This window comes from Gobius niger (genome assembly GCF_951799975.1).
Source record: "Gobius niger genome assembly, chromosome: 1".
NCBI lineage: Eukaryota > Metazoa > Chordata > Actinopteri > Gobiiformes > Gobiidae > Gobius > Gobius niger.
In genome coordinates, this window is record NC_136852.1 from 21,324,104 (window position 1) to 21,341,165 (window position 17,062).

The window sequence follows — 17,062 nt, forward strand, 5'->3', positions numbered from 1 at the left end:
GCACAAATATCATCTTTATTACACAGAAAAAGTTGGATGATGCACCTTTAATGGTAAATTTTATATTATTATTATTATTATTATTATTATTATTATATAATTTTTTGTTACTATAGTAACAAGGTACTCAACCCTACTAGTTCTTTTTCTTTCTTTCTTTTAATTTCCATACCGGCTGTTTTCAGGACCCTATAATCTCTTGATACCTTCTTTAATCAGTTCAGTTGATGAGGTTATACACACTTTCCCCCCCAAGATTATATTATTTGGTGCAAATTCTGATGATGAGAATCCTACTTATTCAGCATTATTGGGTCTGGGGGTTTTTCATTATTCAGCTAACATTCAACATTTTGCCTATTCTGTTGACTACACAATGCTAAAACAGTAAAATTCAGCTTTACACATACAATTTTATTTGCATACTTCACTTTAAACTTGCATGTTTTAAGGATTTTTATTTGCCAAGAGAATCCTATAGACTTCTATAAAATGATATAGATTATGATCATTTTAAGCTTTGTAGCTATTTTCTCCTTTTGCAAGTGATCCATTTGAAATGCAGAAGTCATTTTGGTATTGAGCTGAAAATAATAAATTGGAAGTGTTCTATTTAGATATGAGACTGTAATTTTAATCCAAAAGAATGCAGCAATTTGTGTAGAAAAAATGTGAATGGTAGGCTATGGTCAGTTTTGGTCTTTTTTTGCCGGTAAATGCTTAAAAACTTAAACATCCCTTGTTCATTTCAATTACTAATGCATGAAAAGGGAACTCAAAGGCCTTGTCTTATAGGTTGGAAATTGCACACTCAAGCCCTCAGCCTTCCGAATTGGAAATCCAGTGGACAAGGGGATGAGAAAAGAATGCATTACGTCTATGGTATGTGTAAACATCCAGAAAGCTACATGCTTTTGTTCTCTCCACACAGACTGATAAACAGGCTGCTGACTGCTCCCGCCAACTGCTTTAGTCTGGTATTATCGTATCACGTTTGCTAAAAAGGCTATGTCAATTTAGCAATTTTAATCTCCCCTCATCTCCCAGTGCCATGTAAATCTTCCATTCACTTTGCCATAGGGAGAGGCACAGCAGTCTACTCAATTGCCTGAGAACCCTTTTGAACTACTTCTGTTCTTCTTAGTATTAATATTGAATACTCTTCATAATTTACTGTGAATTAATCTGTAAGCGACAAAAGCATTATCTTAACATATGAAATTGAAGAAAAGTTTAATGAATCTAATCCAAAATTCATTTCCTCATTTATGGAGCAAAAGTGGCTCAAATGGTAAAGCAAGTTATGTTTAGTAAATGGTTGATGCACCACTGCATGGGTGGGCCACATGCGTAACCTGAATTGAGTTAGAGGGCCGCACCAACGAAAACTTGAATTTAATTCTGCTCAACTTTGTCCCATTGCAAAATGCACTAAATTATATCTGGAACTCCCTTGATAATAGTTGTAAATATAGGTAAAAAGACACAATAACAGAACTGATGTTAAGTGATTTGTAAAGGGGCGGATATCATAAGATCGCTCTTCTCTCAGCTCCTTTTCATTAAAAACTGCATGCATTGACTTAGCAATTTTGATAAAAATGTCACTTTTGAATTCAATTCACTGCTATACAATTCAGCGTGGCAAATGCCAAAAACATATATAAATTATGGTAAGAGAGTCGAGGGCCGAACAAAATGTATATATTTCTATTTCTAAGCTGCATTCTTTAAATATCAGAATGATCATGCTATTTAGTATCAATACTAAAACTAAATACTAAATCTGACGTACACGCTCGAGATGAGTATGAGTAAGTTCTCTTTTTTAACTTTAATTTTAGTTATTATGACTACATTTTACTTGTACTCTCTAATATTTTGGCAACTCTACACAAATGTGCTCATTTTATTAATGGATTTCAATTTCAACCCAATGAAGCAGACTACTTGTGTTGTGCTTTGCTTTTCCGCAAGATGGCAGCATCAGCATGCCTACCTTGTTTTGTGTTTGTTTTTTGTTTTGTTTTGAACAAAGTTTGTTGAATCTTCAAAGGGTTCATAAAAACTTTGCTGACAATTAGGTGTCAGCAAATTAGGTAGGCTACAAGGTAAACAAAAGGGACTACAGAGATGTAAGGCACACAATTAAGCACTGGAGCATTAGTGCCAATTACAATAAAAGGTATTTATGTCAAATACTATTTTCTTTGTAGAGCGAGACTTGATCGGTCCCAAGGAGAAAACATACAATTTCAATTCAACTTTGCTGATAACTTATTTATCAGGCTAATCTTATTGTGTGTGGCGTGCATTCTTGGATGGATGAATACCAGTGTTGGGTGAAGCTGCCACCATGAAAACGCAAATTTTATACGTGTATAGGCTATGTGTCAATCGTGTTTGCAACTTTGCGCTGTAAACATTGAGATATCTATGATTCTTTTTTGCGTGCAGTGTGTGCGCGCACGCCATCAGAGGAGGATCATGCGTGGACGCCTCAGACTTTAAAGTTTGTATTTTAAAAAGTGAACCAAACAAACGGACACCTTTACAGCACAAACGTTTGACACCATTTATAAAGGACAGGGTGACCTCAGATCTGATCATTAAAGAATCAATAACAAAACTAGCCCACGAGCACAAACGAAAAAAATCACAGTTCAAACATAGCGCAAACGATATTTATTTGATCAATTTGCGTTTAAAGGGTACCAGTTTCACCCAGATGTATGCCAGTGTTTATTTAGCCCTATTTAGAGCCTATGCCTACATTTGACCAGGTGCATGTACCGCGTCCCTCTACCGTGAGAAGTGTGAGTGCCCTGCCAGCGCACACCCGCTCGTGGCCCGTCGCTCCGATGAAAACGCACTGCACCGACTCAGCGAGGCTCTGGTTTCTGTGGCCGATCAATCGGCCGCTCCTGCGGTATCACCTTGCTCAGGGGCTCGAGTGTCGATGCGAAGCTGATCGCTATCATAATCACACATCCCCCCGCTTATCGTTTAGCTGTTAAATAAAACATCTGCTTCCTGCTCCCAAATCTGTCCCTAAATTCTTGAGGGATTCAGACTCTCTTCGAGTGCCTGTCAGATAAAGCAACACTGTAGTTTTTAAATGGCATATTCCTATAAGCCTAAGACTAGACAATATACTGTAGCAAAGCGTATTCCCATTTGCAAGTAACCTTGGCTACATTGGCAACAACAAAGTCTGACAATTAAAAATTCCTTATGCTCAAACCTTGTACTAGCCTTCTGGAGGCAAATGGATCTAGTTCTTTTCCTTGGCATTTTAGATGTAGGCAAAGCCTACCCGTAAACTGACACAGGAACGGAGGCAAAACACAGACGTATGATAAAATAAATCTCAAATGAATGGTTTCCCTGACATAGACCTTGCAATGACCTACAGAAATATTTCATAGCTTTGGCCACACACAGACAGCACAGGTGCAAGCCTTAGGCAGGTCAGTTACCAGGAAGGGAAACAAGAACATGCAGCATAGTCAAGCGTGGATCACAAATTGCCTCCACTACACTTACCATAAACCCTAACACACATCATTTTGAACATTACACATCACTTAACCCCAGTTCATTTGCATGGAAGTTAGATGCCAACCATTTGAGAAAGGTGAGACTTGTGGTTAGCTATTAAGCCAATTAACAATGTGGTCAAGCGGGGCCTCCCAAAAGAGGCGAAAAGCCTCAAATGGAGCAGGATGAGGGTGTGAAGTGACAGTAAGCACATCTGGTCTGATTAATAATGCAGCAGGCCTTTAAACGGCAGTTTGTCGCCTATTGCATGCTCCTGACTGAAATCAAGCCCGACATCCAAGATGCCGTTGGGAAAGAGTGACAGAGGGTACGGAGGAGGGCAATATGGATACTGAGGGAAAGCGAGACACAACTGTCATAAGTGTCATAAACACAGTAGTTAGTTCTTTCTCCGATTTACTACTTTTGGTAATACTTATATAAAAACAAAAACTCTTGATGGCATTATTGGTTTTATTATCCAAAATGAAAAACACATCCATTTCCAAAGCAAAGAACAGAAATTTAACTTTTCTTACGACATCCGAAAAAACAAACTAAGTTATACAATGCACTTAATAAGTGCGTCAAACTTGTAGTTCACTGTGACAAAAAAGCTCAATTGGAAGTCAAGAGTTTATTTTCCAGTGATAAGAGGATTTCTCAGGACTACAATGACCGAGTCCCCTCTGAGGAACATTTTAGAGATGTACCGATCCTTGTTCACAGGCTTAGACTTTTTCTTTCCCTTCCCACTCTTTGGAACTTCAGTCCACATCTCTTTTACATTCTCCAGGACCATGTTGCAGTGCCTGAAATAGAAAAAGTAATTGTTTGATTAGAAAATGTGAAGAAAAAAAAGAGAGAAAATTCTTCTACTTCTTTAGAGTAAATACTTACAAGGGCTGCACAATATATATATATTTAAAAAAAAGTCTGATATGTGAGACAGATGTGCAATCCAGTGATGATATTGATATTAGTGCATTATTGTGCTAATCTGTTTTAACACAGTATGGAACTGATTTGTTTCATCAATAGAGATGATTTTGAAAAGGCTATCCATGCATTTGTAACCTTGTGTTTGGATTATTGTAATGCCTGTAAATTGGACTGGACCAGCTCCCTGCAGCGCCTACAGAGTACAAAAGGCTGCAGCCCGCCTCCTGACTAAAACAAAGAGGCATGAGAAAATCACCTATTTTGTGCACCTCACACTGGCTCCCTGTCAACTCCCGTTACATTTAAGGTTCTGTTGATTGTTTTAAAATGTCTGCACTCTTTGGAACCATCTTATTTGAGTGACCAAAAACGAGAGGTGACAGAGCCTTCTCTTTGGCAGTGCCCCAACTATGAAACAGTCTTCCCAGTCTTCAATACTAGCTAGTCTTGTGTATCTTGGTCTGTTCGCTTCTATATCATTTGTATGTGAATGTGATATATTGTTATTGTGAAGCACTAAAAATGTGCTATACAAATGAACTTGAATTGAAATTAATTTGTTTTTCAACAAAAAAACATTAAATCAGCAACAAAAGGCTAAAATTAAACTAAAATTACAACTAAAACATAACTTTTACACATTTATAAGTTCCACCATTTTTTGTTTCAAGCAGAGTTTGCAAATTTTTTTTGAGAAAGACTTAATTGATTTTGCATATCCTGGCTTTTTTCAATATGGATATGCATCACCTAATATAGCAATAATAATAATAATAGCAAAAATAGTTGCCACCACACAAGGAGAACATCATATTTTGCTGGACTGCCTTTAGCGTTGTTTACGACCTGCATTCACTGTGGCATAGCTTTAAGATTATACAATGTCCCAGGATTTATTTACGTCTAATGTAATCATTTTTTGCCAAGATCTTGCACTGATGACCACTGTGCAACACCAGCACATCCAGATTCTTTAATGGGGTTAGGGTCTGTCCGGTGACGTCTCAAGCCTGATGAATTACAGCACTGTTATCTTGGAATTTTCCCATTCCATCAGGGAAGAAAACAATATTGATGGAATACCCTGGTCTGGTAGACAGTTAACCTAATTCTTTGTGTACATACTGTTGCTAAACCTTGACCCGAACAACTGTAGCAAGATCAGTCAAATCCAGGTGATAACTGTTTTTGGTCATGCAATGACCTTAGCTTGTACATTTTAAATGTTATCATCTACTTATTTTTATACCACACTAAATAGGACGCACAATTACGATCCAGACAGTTTATTTTGGTACTGATGTGGTACATTACCTGTCAAAGGCCTTGACTCTTCCAAGCAACTTCTTGTTGTTACGACAGTTAATCAGGACTTGTGTATTGTTTTTGACTGACTGTGTGAGCACAGACAGAGGACCTGTGTTGAACTCCTCTTCCTCACGTTTCTGCAATTCCTCAGGCGTCATCTCTGACTTGGGCTTAGTCAAAAGACTCCTACAGGTTAAACACCAAAAATGAATACAAATGCGTGCATTACAATTACAACAAGCTACATTTAAGAGAAGCTACATCATCGACTAGACTGTGTTTTGGTAAAGGAGCTTCTCTACGATGGATACTCCCTGGACGAATGAGAACCTTCATGAACAAGCTACCTTGTGTCAATAAATATGTAATGTGTATTCTATTGGGGAAATGATTTTTCAAGCAAAACCTAAAAAATGTACTGTGTTTTTTGTTTCTCCCACAATCCCCAATTATTATGTGTCAATAAACACAACTACATTTTGTTGAAAAATCTTTATGTATAAGTGCTTTTGTCCTCATAGGCCAGGGGTCTACGCTTTTTACACTCGTGAGCTACTTTTTCAGAGCTAATTCAAAGATAACTTAATACATAAGATGGGTTTACTTAATTATTTCCCTTTATATCTCCAACTGTATAACCTTAATGTTTACAGACAGTGTTAAATAGGTGACTCATCAAGTGTATGAAGAAATGTATTGTCTCTGGCGAGCTATTCAGAAAGCATAGGAGAGCCAACCGGTATAGCTCCCTAGCTAATTGTAGCATTGAGCTAGGTTTTGGTCTTGTTGTTGCAGCTTATTATACCCAAAAAACGTTCAGCTTATTCATCTCAGATAAAGCTCTGCAGGATATACATTTTGCAGCAACAAACAGTTGGGATAAATGACCAGCAAAATGCCAACGAAAAAACTGAAAAGACGGCATGGAGTTAGCATGCAATATCTTTCTATTCATCACGATCCCCGGACAAGAACTGTAGCACACCCTTGTTTCAAACATAACAAATATCTCCACTATCCTGCTTAAACGAAGATGGCACTTACATTGTTGTCCCTGGTAAATAAAAAGCTAGCACAACACTTTTACACTGGCACCAGTTTTCAGCCTTCGGCACGATCCTCGTTTCGACAACGATTTCGAGCGGCTCTCATGTGCCAACTACATCCGGGTACGCAACATGAAATTACAACTACCATTTCCGGGTTAATGCGTTTGCCGTGTGTGACGTGAATCTGTTTAAATGTTTGTATTTTGTTAAATTAGTGCTTTGTTAATTTTTTGAAACATATTTGCGCTTAAGCTACGTAAGTTTGTATTTGTTATTTATAATATAATATATTTACATTCTGGATAAATTGACAAAATATTTGTTTTCTGTTCAAATTTGCTGAAGTCTCCACAGAGACAGAGAAGTCTTTGTTTCGCCATTTAGCACAAGGGCTGTAAAGTATGTGGGAGAAACAGATGTAGTAGGCTACATTATCTACACACCACAGCAATGAGACATTGAGAGATTGGCTTTCTGGCAAGAGACAGACAGACGCCTTAGGGTGTAGTACAACCCACCCACCTAATTTCAAAAGGTGGCACATCTTACCTGTGGAAGCTACTTGCTCCAGATAATAGGTGCCTGTGTTGCTTCGAAAAGTAAGAGAGTGGGATTGAGTTCCAAAGCTTATAACTGATATCTAGTGTAAAGCTAAGTGGCTCTGTAAAATGAGCTGAAACAAACCAACTGTAACAATTAGTTTATTTTTATGAGTTTTCGGAAACAGAAAAGGTTTAGTGAGCTTGTTTGTAAAGTAGTCCGCCTTACAAATCTGAACACCAAGCTACAAACGCTGTGTATAATCATTGTGTGCTTTCAAGTCATTTAAAAAAAAAAAGAGCTGTCAAATGTTCTTTATTTATTACACTCTGACAGCCAACAGTATCCTCTTACCAGTCTTTCCTGCAGGGTCAAACATCAGTTATCATGCAGCAGACTTGTTGATTCATCGTTCTGTCCCAACACTGCTCATTCCAGCAGTGAAAATATGATTATCCTCTTATCTAGACAGAGAGTTTGCCAACAGCTCTAAGTTACCTGATCTAGCCCAGTCTGATTTAACCACAGGCGAGATGTGTGACTGAGACCATGAAAGGCAATGGATTGCTCTTTGTTCATATAAAGAGCCTATTGTTTTACAATAGGCAAGTGTCCAGGAAACTGTTCAAAATTGTATTTAAACTCATTTTTTATAATGTTATGCTTACAGGGGGCAAAAGGTGATGAAAAGTTTAAGAGCAGCAAACATGCTTTTTAAAAGGTAGGCTAATTAACTTTTCATCATCATATCCTTCATCTGTTTCCGTTGGTGCTCCTTAACGCTGCATGAGGCAGGCCAGTTCCATAGACATGTTAGGCAATACTTCCCCCAGCTTTTTGTTTTATTTTTGGCACACTGACTGTTAGTCCAATAAAACCAATAAATTCATGGTATATTATTAGCATTTCTTTGAAAAAATAAAAATATAATTTTCCCCCTTACTTATTATGAGACTGACTGCATCCATAGTTTTTGTGGGCTTCACAAGTAAACAACACTTAGGCTCTAGCATGCAAACAAATTAAAACAATTAACAAAGAATGACTTAGCCAAAACACAATTAATAATGCAAGTATTTTTGTTTTAATTAGGCTACACAAATGGCAATAACTCTGGTAAATGACATGTGTGATTTAAATCACTATACAAGAATCACATACTTGTTTTTTACTTAGCATATGTTAACATTGAAATATGTGTTTATGGTTAAAATAAGCTGAAACACAGCCTTCATACTGTTAAAAAGAAAAGAAAAAGGATTTTAACAAATTCTAGAGATCTACAAATATGAATAAAGGCCTATTGTGTTTCAAACAACATTTACATGCAGGAAAACATTACAACGAAAGATTAAAAGCCCTGCCTATACCTCATTTTGTTTTCCCTATTTGTGGAAATAAGTTAATGTTGTCCTTCTCAGTGTATTGTAAAAGCAGGATATTTGTAGAATTAAGCCTTTTAAGCCATCAATAGTGAACAGCTCGTTGTTACATTACCAGGACAGTTTTGCTCCCTGCAAATCCCTGTGAAGAGGATGCTAGAAATGCATTAGGAATGATTTTTAGCCACGTTTTAGAAATGTTTACACTCCCTCTTATAGTTTGGGGAAAAAATAAAAATACAATCAAGTACAGAGTCTTTGCTTATACGTTTTCCCATCAAAATGTACAATGCACAATTCCCCTCAAATTACATTAATGGAAAAATCCCTTCGCAATGGCTTTAATTAGATCTTTTTCTTCTAGGATATAGGCCTCAAATTGCACTGCTGGATTTAGATTTTGGTTTCTTGATTTGTGGCTACTCTTTCTCCATGTTCCAAGATGAAGGAAAAACTTGAGGACAATAATTTACAAAGTCATTGCAACATCCTCCAAGCTCTGAGAAACTCTTGGAGAAAACGTGCTGCGGAGACGTTTTGGATTCAGCACTTCCCTCCTGTGCCATACCTGGCCTGCACGGTATTTGGTGAGAGTAAAAGTAACTGGCTTGTCCAGAGATCATATTGAAAGAGCAGGGATCTGGCAGCGGCAAGGCGCATGAAGGGATGGACGTGGAGAAAGTTGTGCAACCGCCGAGCTGATGTCGGTGCGCTTGAGCGCAACTCACTCCAACGTAGGACATCTCCTGGTGCGTCTGCACCAAACGCTCTGTGTCCGTGGCACTTGATGCATTAAGCCTGGACCGTTGTGAAACTACCGAGGTGGCGAGGTTGGAAAAACTTGGATGTGCGCTCAGATAAGTACCAGTGCCAAAATGCGTGCGCACCGGTGCTTGAAGCTGTAAAAACGGTGGCACGGGCCAGTAGAAAGGTCCCGCTGTGGCCAACGTCACTGCGGCTCTGTTGGAGGTAAGCAGGCTACTCGCATCTCTTTTTAAAGCCATTTTTGCCCTTGACCCGGTGGTGGATCTCCGCCGCAGTTTCCCTGACGTGCCCCCGATGAAGACGTCCTCGCTGCAGGGGTCCAGCATCCAGTAGTTCCCCTTACCCGGGTCGTCATAGTGCCTCGGGACCTTCACAAAGCACTTGTTCAAACTGAGATTGTGCCTGATGGAGTTCTGCCAGCCCTGACGGTTTTGTCGGTAGTAGGGAAAGTTGTCCATGATGAACTCGTAGATGCCATTTAGAGTGAGTCTTCTCCCGGGGCTTTGACGAATCGCCATCATTATGAGCGCGTTATAACTAAATGGTGGTTTGTCAGGTTTTGGTCTTTCTTCAGTAACTCCTTTCTTTGAATCTTCTTTGGCCCCCGAAAGTTTAGGACTTCCAGACACCGCTTTATTTTGTTCGTTCGACTGTTTTGAATTGTCATTGTTAAAGTTTTCCATCAAGCTTGATTTCACTGTGCGCGCAGAGCGCGCTTGTGGAGACAGTGCACCTTCTTGCTCAGCCACGACGTCCTCTCGACTCCATAAAAGATTGCTGATACTAAAAGATGACTTGTGGAAAAATCCTTCTGGAGTCTTACAGTCTTCCATTGTGTAGGCTACATCTAAAACCAGTGCTTTCGAGGAGCCCAGAGCGCATCACTTATTCCAACCAGTGAAAAGGCACGCTCTTTCGCGGTGCGCATTCAAAGACGCACTGAGTGAAGACAGCATCTGCAGAAAGTAATGCGTTACTCGCATAAATCTAAAATGCAATTTGTTAGGCTATATAGATTTTACATAGAAGTTACTCACGTGTTTCACTTGGGCCTCACTTAATGTAAAGGGCATGGAACCCGGTGGTTTATTCAATTTTAATTTAGGCTATCGCGAACTAAGGTGCTGCAGGAAAGATGCAGTCTGTGACTGATTGTGAACTCTCTGGCGCAGTTATAGGCTATCACTTCCGTGACTCATGAAATGTAACCTTCAAACACACGCCTTGTCCTCTGATTGGCCTCGCTGCATGTCGTCTATTTGACTGTCTCCATCAATGTTGACTGATTTTGCACACAATCACACTTGGCAATTTAACAGTTAATTTGGCTTGGCATAAAGCAAACAGACAGGCACCAAAATCCAACACATCAAACAGGCCATGTGATCCAGTAATACTGTGCACCACATTCATCATTTTAAACTTTCCTCACTATTTTCATTTATATTTAGCCTACAGTGGGCTATTTATGTTCCCCTTAAGACAGTAGGCCTGTAGCCATGTCTAAAACATTCCCTGTGGTAATTAAAGCGAAAGGAGCTATACGCCAGGCTACTTGCCTGTTAATTCTAAATGGCTCACTTTAATAGAACAAAAGACAGTACAATTATTTCGCTGCATGCGAAACTTTTGTTTCATGTGTTCCATCGCATCGCTCTTTGTGCTTTGTGCATGGCTTATTTATGGCAACAAGTTGTCACACACGATGTATGATGCAATTTTGTTCAATAATCTCCTTGCTGCACAAGTAAGCATTTTTTGGAAATGTTGGTTTGATATAGTCTCTATAACTCTTTCGGAGTCTACTGCCAAGCAAAAGGACATTTGAACAACTATTGCACCTAAAAACATGTGCTATATAGACCAGGTTAAGTGAGAGTGCGAGTCGGGGACAAGTTGGCAACGGATGGAAATGACCATGGCTACATTCCGGCGGCGCGGGTTTACTTGAATGAGTCCCGTGCGTTAATATGCACTGCCCCAACCAAATAACAACCAAATAAAATACATTTTTAAAAATAAAATAAAGACATTTTCTTAAGTTAAAGTCTCAGTCAGTTCAAAACGTGACAGTAGATTGACAGAGTATAGGCATACATTAAAATTGCAGGCGACATATTAGGCTACTAATAAATTACAACTAAGTAGGCTCGGTATGATGAAAAGTAATATTTCTGCATTATATAGATTTTGATACAAACACATGAATGAGTTTGGTTTGAAAAATATATATTCCATTACATATCAACAATAACAATTATTTACAGGCAAGTAAGTAAGGCAAGACAACTCAGGCACATACACCGTCTGGTAAAAAGACCCTAAAATTGACAGTGCGATGTTGTAGCAACCCCTGGTGCATGAACATTTAATGACACGCGCACGTGTCAGTTTCCTAAACTTGTGTACCTTATAAACCACAAAGCTCATTTTCTCAGTTCATTCGGCCGACCTCAGTCGTGGCAGAGCTGCATGGAGTTTGGCTCCTGGACACTCTGTATTTCCCAGATCTTTGTGCCCGAAAAGCACAAATTGAGGAAGCAGAAAACCCTGGGAAACTCCAGCCTTGAATAGCTGTGTGACTGACATTAGTGCTTCTGAACTGGGACTGTCATCTATGGGGAAAAAATGTGTTTTTGTTTGTTTGTTTTTAAAGAAGGCTAAACAGATTACTTTTCATTTTATAATCATACTAATAATTAGATGTACTATACTTACAATTAAAATTCCCCATTAAAGCAATTCCCAATGAGTCATCATTGTGGCCCTTGGTATGAGCTCCCACCACGCCCCATCCTCTGCCCTCATACACAGTGCCATCCTGTCCAACAAGAAAGCTAGAAAAAATATGTAGTTAGTTGCACACCCAAAATGTAGCATGTAATAATGAACTATAGGATAATAAGGGTTTCTTAAATGTAGCCTACAGTTACTGAATGGTACTGTGTTTGAGATGTAAGTAAATATTAAAAATGCTCATATAAAATGTAATATTTTTAATATTAGGCTATATAAATGTAATATTTGATGACTATTCATTTAATACTGAGAGGCCCCCAGTGAAGCAAACACCTGTATTGTAATAAAAGCTGATATTTGGTGAAACCGCTTGAGGACAGAGTTGGAAGATGTTGTTTGTCTACATTATTTTTGATCACTTTGGAAAACTTACTTGTATCCAATGTCATCAAAATGTCTGTTTTGCATATGCACCCTCTGGATGGTTTGGAGTTCTTGGATGCTCTCAGTGTGGCTTTTGCAGTTTTTCATGGCTGTGTGGTGAATGACGACGCGCTTTGCTGAGGATTTCAGACGGTCTTTGTGACGTGGGGCAGTTGCTCCCCATTGCGCACGAGTAACAAGATTCACTGAAACATGGAATCATTGTTAGTGATTATAAGCAAATATATGTGTTGTGTGTATTTAGGAAAGAAAAGCGGTTATAAAAAAAAAAAATCAAATCAACATTATTTTTAGAGCACAGCCAAACCTTGCCAAAGTGCTGAACAGTTAAAGACCAAGTATAACATAAAAAAAATACAATACAAAATGTCCTACAATTATAAGATATGCCTTTTCTTACCTGCCATGACTTTGTACACCGCTGCCAACTGACTAAGTAGTAGGCGATCAGTGTGTTTTCTTTTTGACGCTAGAGGTGTGGTCTGGGAAAATACATACACCTTCAATGAACAAAGATGTCATACCTACATAGTGGTGTTTGACGTTGCACAATGCACCCACTGGAAAACACGTGAGAAGCTTGAGTGTGTCAAGTCAACATTCCTATGTGGCTTAACAAGTGTGATCGGTGTTTTGTTTAGTGTGGGCAAGGCATGTTTATTTACTCCGCACATTTTGTACACTAGTACCAGTAAATCAGGCATTGTTTTTGTTCATGTTTAATAACAAGGAAGCCTGAAAGGTAAACAAATTATTCTGTTACATAATTGAGCGAATCTATTTTTAGTTTATGAGGAAGTGGTATCATCCCTGAGAGAAGTCAGAACCCTAGAAAATCACTGAAGAACAGTACGCTGAGAAAGGTCAATGTTTTAATCTACAGAATCAGCAAAACAGACTGAAAAAATACAACTGCTGAAAAACTTCCGATACAAAAAATATCCACACAATTTATTTTGGAACAAACAGACACAATAAAGACATGCCCAGCTTCACTCTGTCCATCGGTGTCCACAGTGGGGTGCAGTGCAGACATAGTAAAGACGCATGGCATCCTAGAATAGAAGACAAATAAGTGTGTTTATCGCCTAGTGCAAATTATTCGTCTATCGTTTGAACTTTAACACCTCAAGTATTCCCATGATCTCTCAGTGCAACATTTTTTTATCACTTTTTGCAATAATTGTTGTTGGTAAAATATTTACTTAACTACAGTGCTATGCGATAACAAGATTTTCTTTACATACCTCAGCCTTCATACTGTGAGATTGGAAGAACACTGCCTCCTTGTGACCACACCTGAAAAATTGTGCGTTTCAAAGAATTAGATAGATAGATAGATGGATAGACCTTTATTGTCCCACAGGGGGAAATTTGCTTTCACAGCCGTCACAGAGACACACACAAAAGACACAGAAGACAAGCCAAAGACAGTAACAGCACACTACGCAAAAGAGAATATGCGGGGGGGGGGGGCGGGAATTACAGGTCGTTCAATGCGGCTATGGCGGAGGGGATAAAACTTTTCCTGAAGCGTACCCGCTCCCACCGCGGAGTCCTGTACCTACGGCCTGATGGCAGCAGGACGAAGTGAGTGTGGAGAGGGTGATCGGAGTCCATGGCTATAGTTCGTGCGAGGCGTGTGACTGCTTTCTTATTGATGACAGAGGGGTCTGTGATGGGGAGATTAATAATTTTGGAGACTGTTTGTGTGACCTTGGTGATTTTTTTTTCTTGTTTTTGATGGTGAGCATGTTGAAGAAGCAGGGGGAACAGTAGAGCAGGATGGGTTGGATGATGCTATTGTACAGGAGGAGCAGGAGGTGTGGGGAAACACATAGAGCGCGGAGTTTGCGGATGATATAGAGTTTTTGTTGGGACCGTTTGTGAATGTCTGTAACATGTTGATCAAAGGTAAGCATATTGTCCAGAGTGAGTCCAAGGTATTTAAAATGATTTACTCTTTCAACAGTCTGATTATGAATGATGGTGGGGGCTTATAATTATTATTATAATTATTGTTCAATGTTTTGTGTTACATCATAAGCCGACATTAGTAAGTTTGTCAAAAAATATTAAAAAACTTACTTTGGACAGGGATGATCTTCTGTTCTTGGTAATGTTGGATCTTGGGATACATCGGCGATAATTTGGGTCAACTCACTGAGAAACAAATTCGCATGTTATAAAACAGTAAAGCATATGTATTTTAATGTATAAGGTGCTGCTACTTACTCGACTTCATGTGTGATCTTGTTGACATATATACAGCTGTTGTCGGCTTCTTGTTGATAGTCACAGTTTCTGCACTAAGAGGTCAACACAACTGTCAATGAAAATAAGTGCTTTTTTGTTGTTGTTGTTATGTGTTATGTGATGTGGAGACCTACCGCATAAAGCAAGATACGGTTCTCTTTGTCTTCTTTGGGATACAACATGTTGTTACTAAAGGAAACAGTTGCATTATCATTTGTGTTTACTCACTAGTCTGGCGTTTAAACCATGTAGCTCATTCAGTGATAGCATAGCATCTGTGCAGCTTTAGCATGTCCAAGCTAACACTATAAATAAAAAGCTCTACTCACCATTCTTGGCAAAAGCGTATGCCAACAAAACCCGGCTCGTACGTGCCAGTCTCCAAATCCATTGGTAATTCACTTAAAACGCTGTAATTTTAGACTTTATTGATGAATACGATCCGTCTCTCGTGCCGACTTGTGTATAGGAAAATAGATAAACTGCGCATGCGTGAAGCTTGCCGCGCAGTCCACAGGTTTCGTGGCATTGGCGCCCCCTTGGTGTTGGATGAATTACAAAAGTAAAATTGGTCGTTGTTGTTGTGCAGGTTGTATTAGTTGACAAAATATGGGCCACGTGACAGAGCTAAGGCCTATAATTCCCTTATAATCCCAAATAGATTTTTTTCTAATGGGAGATTTATAAAGTTATTGCCGATTCCAGCCATTTGCACTGCTCTATTGCTCTGTGGTATGTCTACACTTAGATCTGCTGCTAACACGGAATGCACCTGCACTTCTGTGAATACAATCACACAGTTGTTCTTTGTCAAATTGTTGTCTTTACCCTATTTTAAAAAAAATATCGATTTTAATCTTCTTTTTTGTATGCCCGTATAGCCTTAGAGTTTCTATACAATCATTCATTCATTCATTCACTCATTCACTCATTCATTCATTCATTCATTCATTCATTCATGCATTAAGCTACACGACACATTTTTATTTCTTTTAATAAAGCAGTTTATTGCAATTAATGTAGTGATACAAAAGTGGCCTCTGATAGATTAGAGCATAATGCGTTTACCCTAAACGAAAGCCACTGAAGATTGTATCATTATCTTCAGTTGCTATTATGTCATATCTGCTCCCAAAGACCTGAATCCACACCTCGTCTTTCTCTGACAGCTTCAGCACACTGCTCATGGAGGCCACCTGAGTGCACCTGTCGTCCCCGGAGTTGGCGTGGTAAAGAGAGGCAACCTTCTCTCCGTTCTTGTAAATCGCGCAGTGGCCTTGTCCGTAGATCGACGCGTTGACCACAAAGTAATAGACGCCATCTAGTGGACAGGTGAAGATCCCAGTTTTACTATCAAAGCCATTTCCCTCGTTCAGCTGCACCATGCTGAATTCCATTGGCCCACGGTTTTGGGGGCGGCTTTGGTCAGAACATAGTTTAGCTGTGAAGGCAACGCTCCCTGTTGATACAAGAATAATTAGTAGGCTAATGCATGAATCGTTTGCATTGAACTTTGTTTTTGTTTACCTGTAGAGAAGTAGTCTCCAAGGTCCATGGCTTTTGATTTGTAGTCAATAAAACTTTAAATAGACAAATACATACAAAAAATGTTGAAAGTTTATAATACTGTATTTTATTGTGTACAAATTAAACAAGATATGTATTTTTAAACAAACTACTTAAGCTATAACCTGCTTGAAATTGCTTGCTTGCACTGCTTCTTTGAAATAACAATAGGCCTACCCATACAAAAGAAATGAAATGGTCTTTTAAGTAAACATGATGTTTACTTGTTGTTGCTATGAAAGAAATATTACCAACACTGACATGGGTTATCTTGATGCTGGAAATAACACGGCTACTACAATCGTTTATCAGCAATAACCACATTGATAAATACTTAACAATTTCTTGTCTATGATCTACGTGTTTCAATTGGAAGCAATAAAACGTTGACACTGAATGATAGCATAAGTTACGTGCTGTCATGTAGCATGTCAGCCAACAAGAAACTGCAAACTCTGAAAACACATTCAAACTTCCCATCTACATTCTGACATCACATTTTTGGCAGCGTCTTTGCAGAGGACTCTATAC

General features: G+C 38.8%; 5 protein-coding genes across 5 annotated transcripts; all 5 read right to left on the bottom strand.

The window, feature by feature from the left end:
• Positions 1–4,022: 4,022 nt before the first annotated feature.
• On the bottom strand, positions 4,023–6,962 carry snrpd2 (small nuclear ribonucleoprotein D2 polypeptide). Its single transcript, XM_079579989.1, has 3 exons — positions 6,835–6,962; positions 5,797–5,976; positions 4,023–4,352 (listed from the first exon to the last, which is right to left on the bottom strand). Coding segments are annotated over exons 1-3 (357 nt in total). The 5' UTR covers positions 6,837–6,962; the 3' UTR covers positions 4,023–4,177.
• A 2,195-nt stretch (positions 6,963–9,157) lies between these two features.
• Positions 9,158–10,514, bottom strand: foxg1c (forkhead box G1c). Its single transcript, XM_079566226.1, has one exon. The coding sequence runs from the start codon at positions 10,357–10,359 to the stop codon at positions 9,181–9,183; it is 1,179 nt and encodes a 392-aa protein (XP_079422352.1). The 5' UTR covers positions 10,360–10,514; the 3' UTR covers positions 9,158–9,180.
• A 1,284-nt stretch (positions 10,515–11,798) lies between these two features.
• pglyrp5 (peptidoglycan recognition protein 5) lies at positions 11,799–13,116 on the bottom strand (the record flags this gene model as incomplete). Its single annotated transcript, XM_079569446.1, has 4 exons — positions 11,799–12,141; positions 12,245–12,363; positions 12,699–12,894; positions 13,110–13,116. 4 exons carry the CDS (start codon positions 13,114–13,116, stop codon positions 11,966–11,968), a joined length of 498 nt encoding a protein of 165 aa, XP_079425572.1. The 3' UTR covers positions 11,799–11,965.
• A 460-nt stretch (positions 13,117–13,576) lies between these two features.
• Positions 13,577–15,438, bottom strand: polr2i (RNA polymerase II subunit I). The gene is made up of 6 exons (XM_079569468.1): positions 15,295–15,438; positions 15,100–15,154; positions 14,945–15,018; positions 14,798–14,872; positions 13,957–14,008; positions 13,577–13,764 (listed from the first exon to the last, which is right to left on the bottom strand). Exons 1-6 carry the CDS (start codon positions 15,354–15,356, stop codon positions 13,702–13,704), a joined length of 381 nt encoding a protein of 126 aa, XP_079425594.1. The 5' UTR covers positions 15,357–15,438; the 3' UTR covers positions 13,577–13,701.
• A 581-nt stretch (positions 15,439–16,019) lies between these two features.
• Positions 16,020–16,543, bottom strand: LOC306970349 (complement C1q tumor necrosis factor-related protein 5-like). The gene is made up of 2 exons (XM_079566285.1): positions 16,493–16,543; positions 16,020–16,424 (listed from the first exon to the last, which is right to left on the bottom strand). The coding sequence occupies exons 1-2, from the start codon at positions 16,518–16,520 to the stop codon at positions 16,030–16,032; spliced, it is 423 nt and encodes a 140-aa protein (XP_079422411.1). The 5' UTR covers positions 16,521–16,543; the 3' UTR covers positions 16,020–16,029.
• Between the last annotated feature and the right edge of the window lie 519 nt (positions 16,544–17,062).

Excerpts from the sequence above, each read along its gene's own strand:
- snrpd2 (XM_079579989.1), bottom strand. Across the intron at positions 4,353-5,796 it reads AGAGTCAAGGCCTTTGACAG|GCACTGCAACATGGTCCTGG; the intron begins GTAATGTACCAC and ends TTTCTATTTCAG.
- LOC306970349 (XM_079566285.1), bottom strand. The coding sequence starts at position 16,520 with ATGGACCTTGGAGACTACTTCTCTACAG. Across the intron at positions 16,425-16,492 it reads TGGAGACTACTTCTCTACAG|GGAGCGTTGCCTTCACAGCT; the intron begins GTAAACAAAAAC and ends TTGTATCAACAG.
- polr2i (XM_079569468.1), bottom strand. The coding sequence starts at position 15,356 with ATGGATTTGGAGACTGGCACGTACGAGCCGGGTTTTGTTGGCATACGC. Across the intron at positions 15,019-15,099 it reads ACCGTATCTTGCTTTATGCG|TGCAGAAACTGTGACTATCA; the intron begins GTAGGTCTCCAC and ends TTGACCTCTTAG. Across the intron at positions 14,009-14,797 it reads GAAGATCATCCCTGTCCAAA|GTGTGGTCACAAGGAGGCAG; the intron begins GTAAGTTTTTTA and ends ACAATTTTTCAG.
- foxg1c (XM_079566226.1), bottom strand. The coding sequence starts at position 10,359 with ATGGAAGACTGTAAGACTCCAGAAGGATTTTTCCACAAGTCATCTTTT.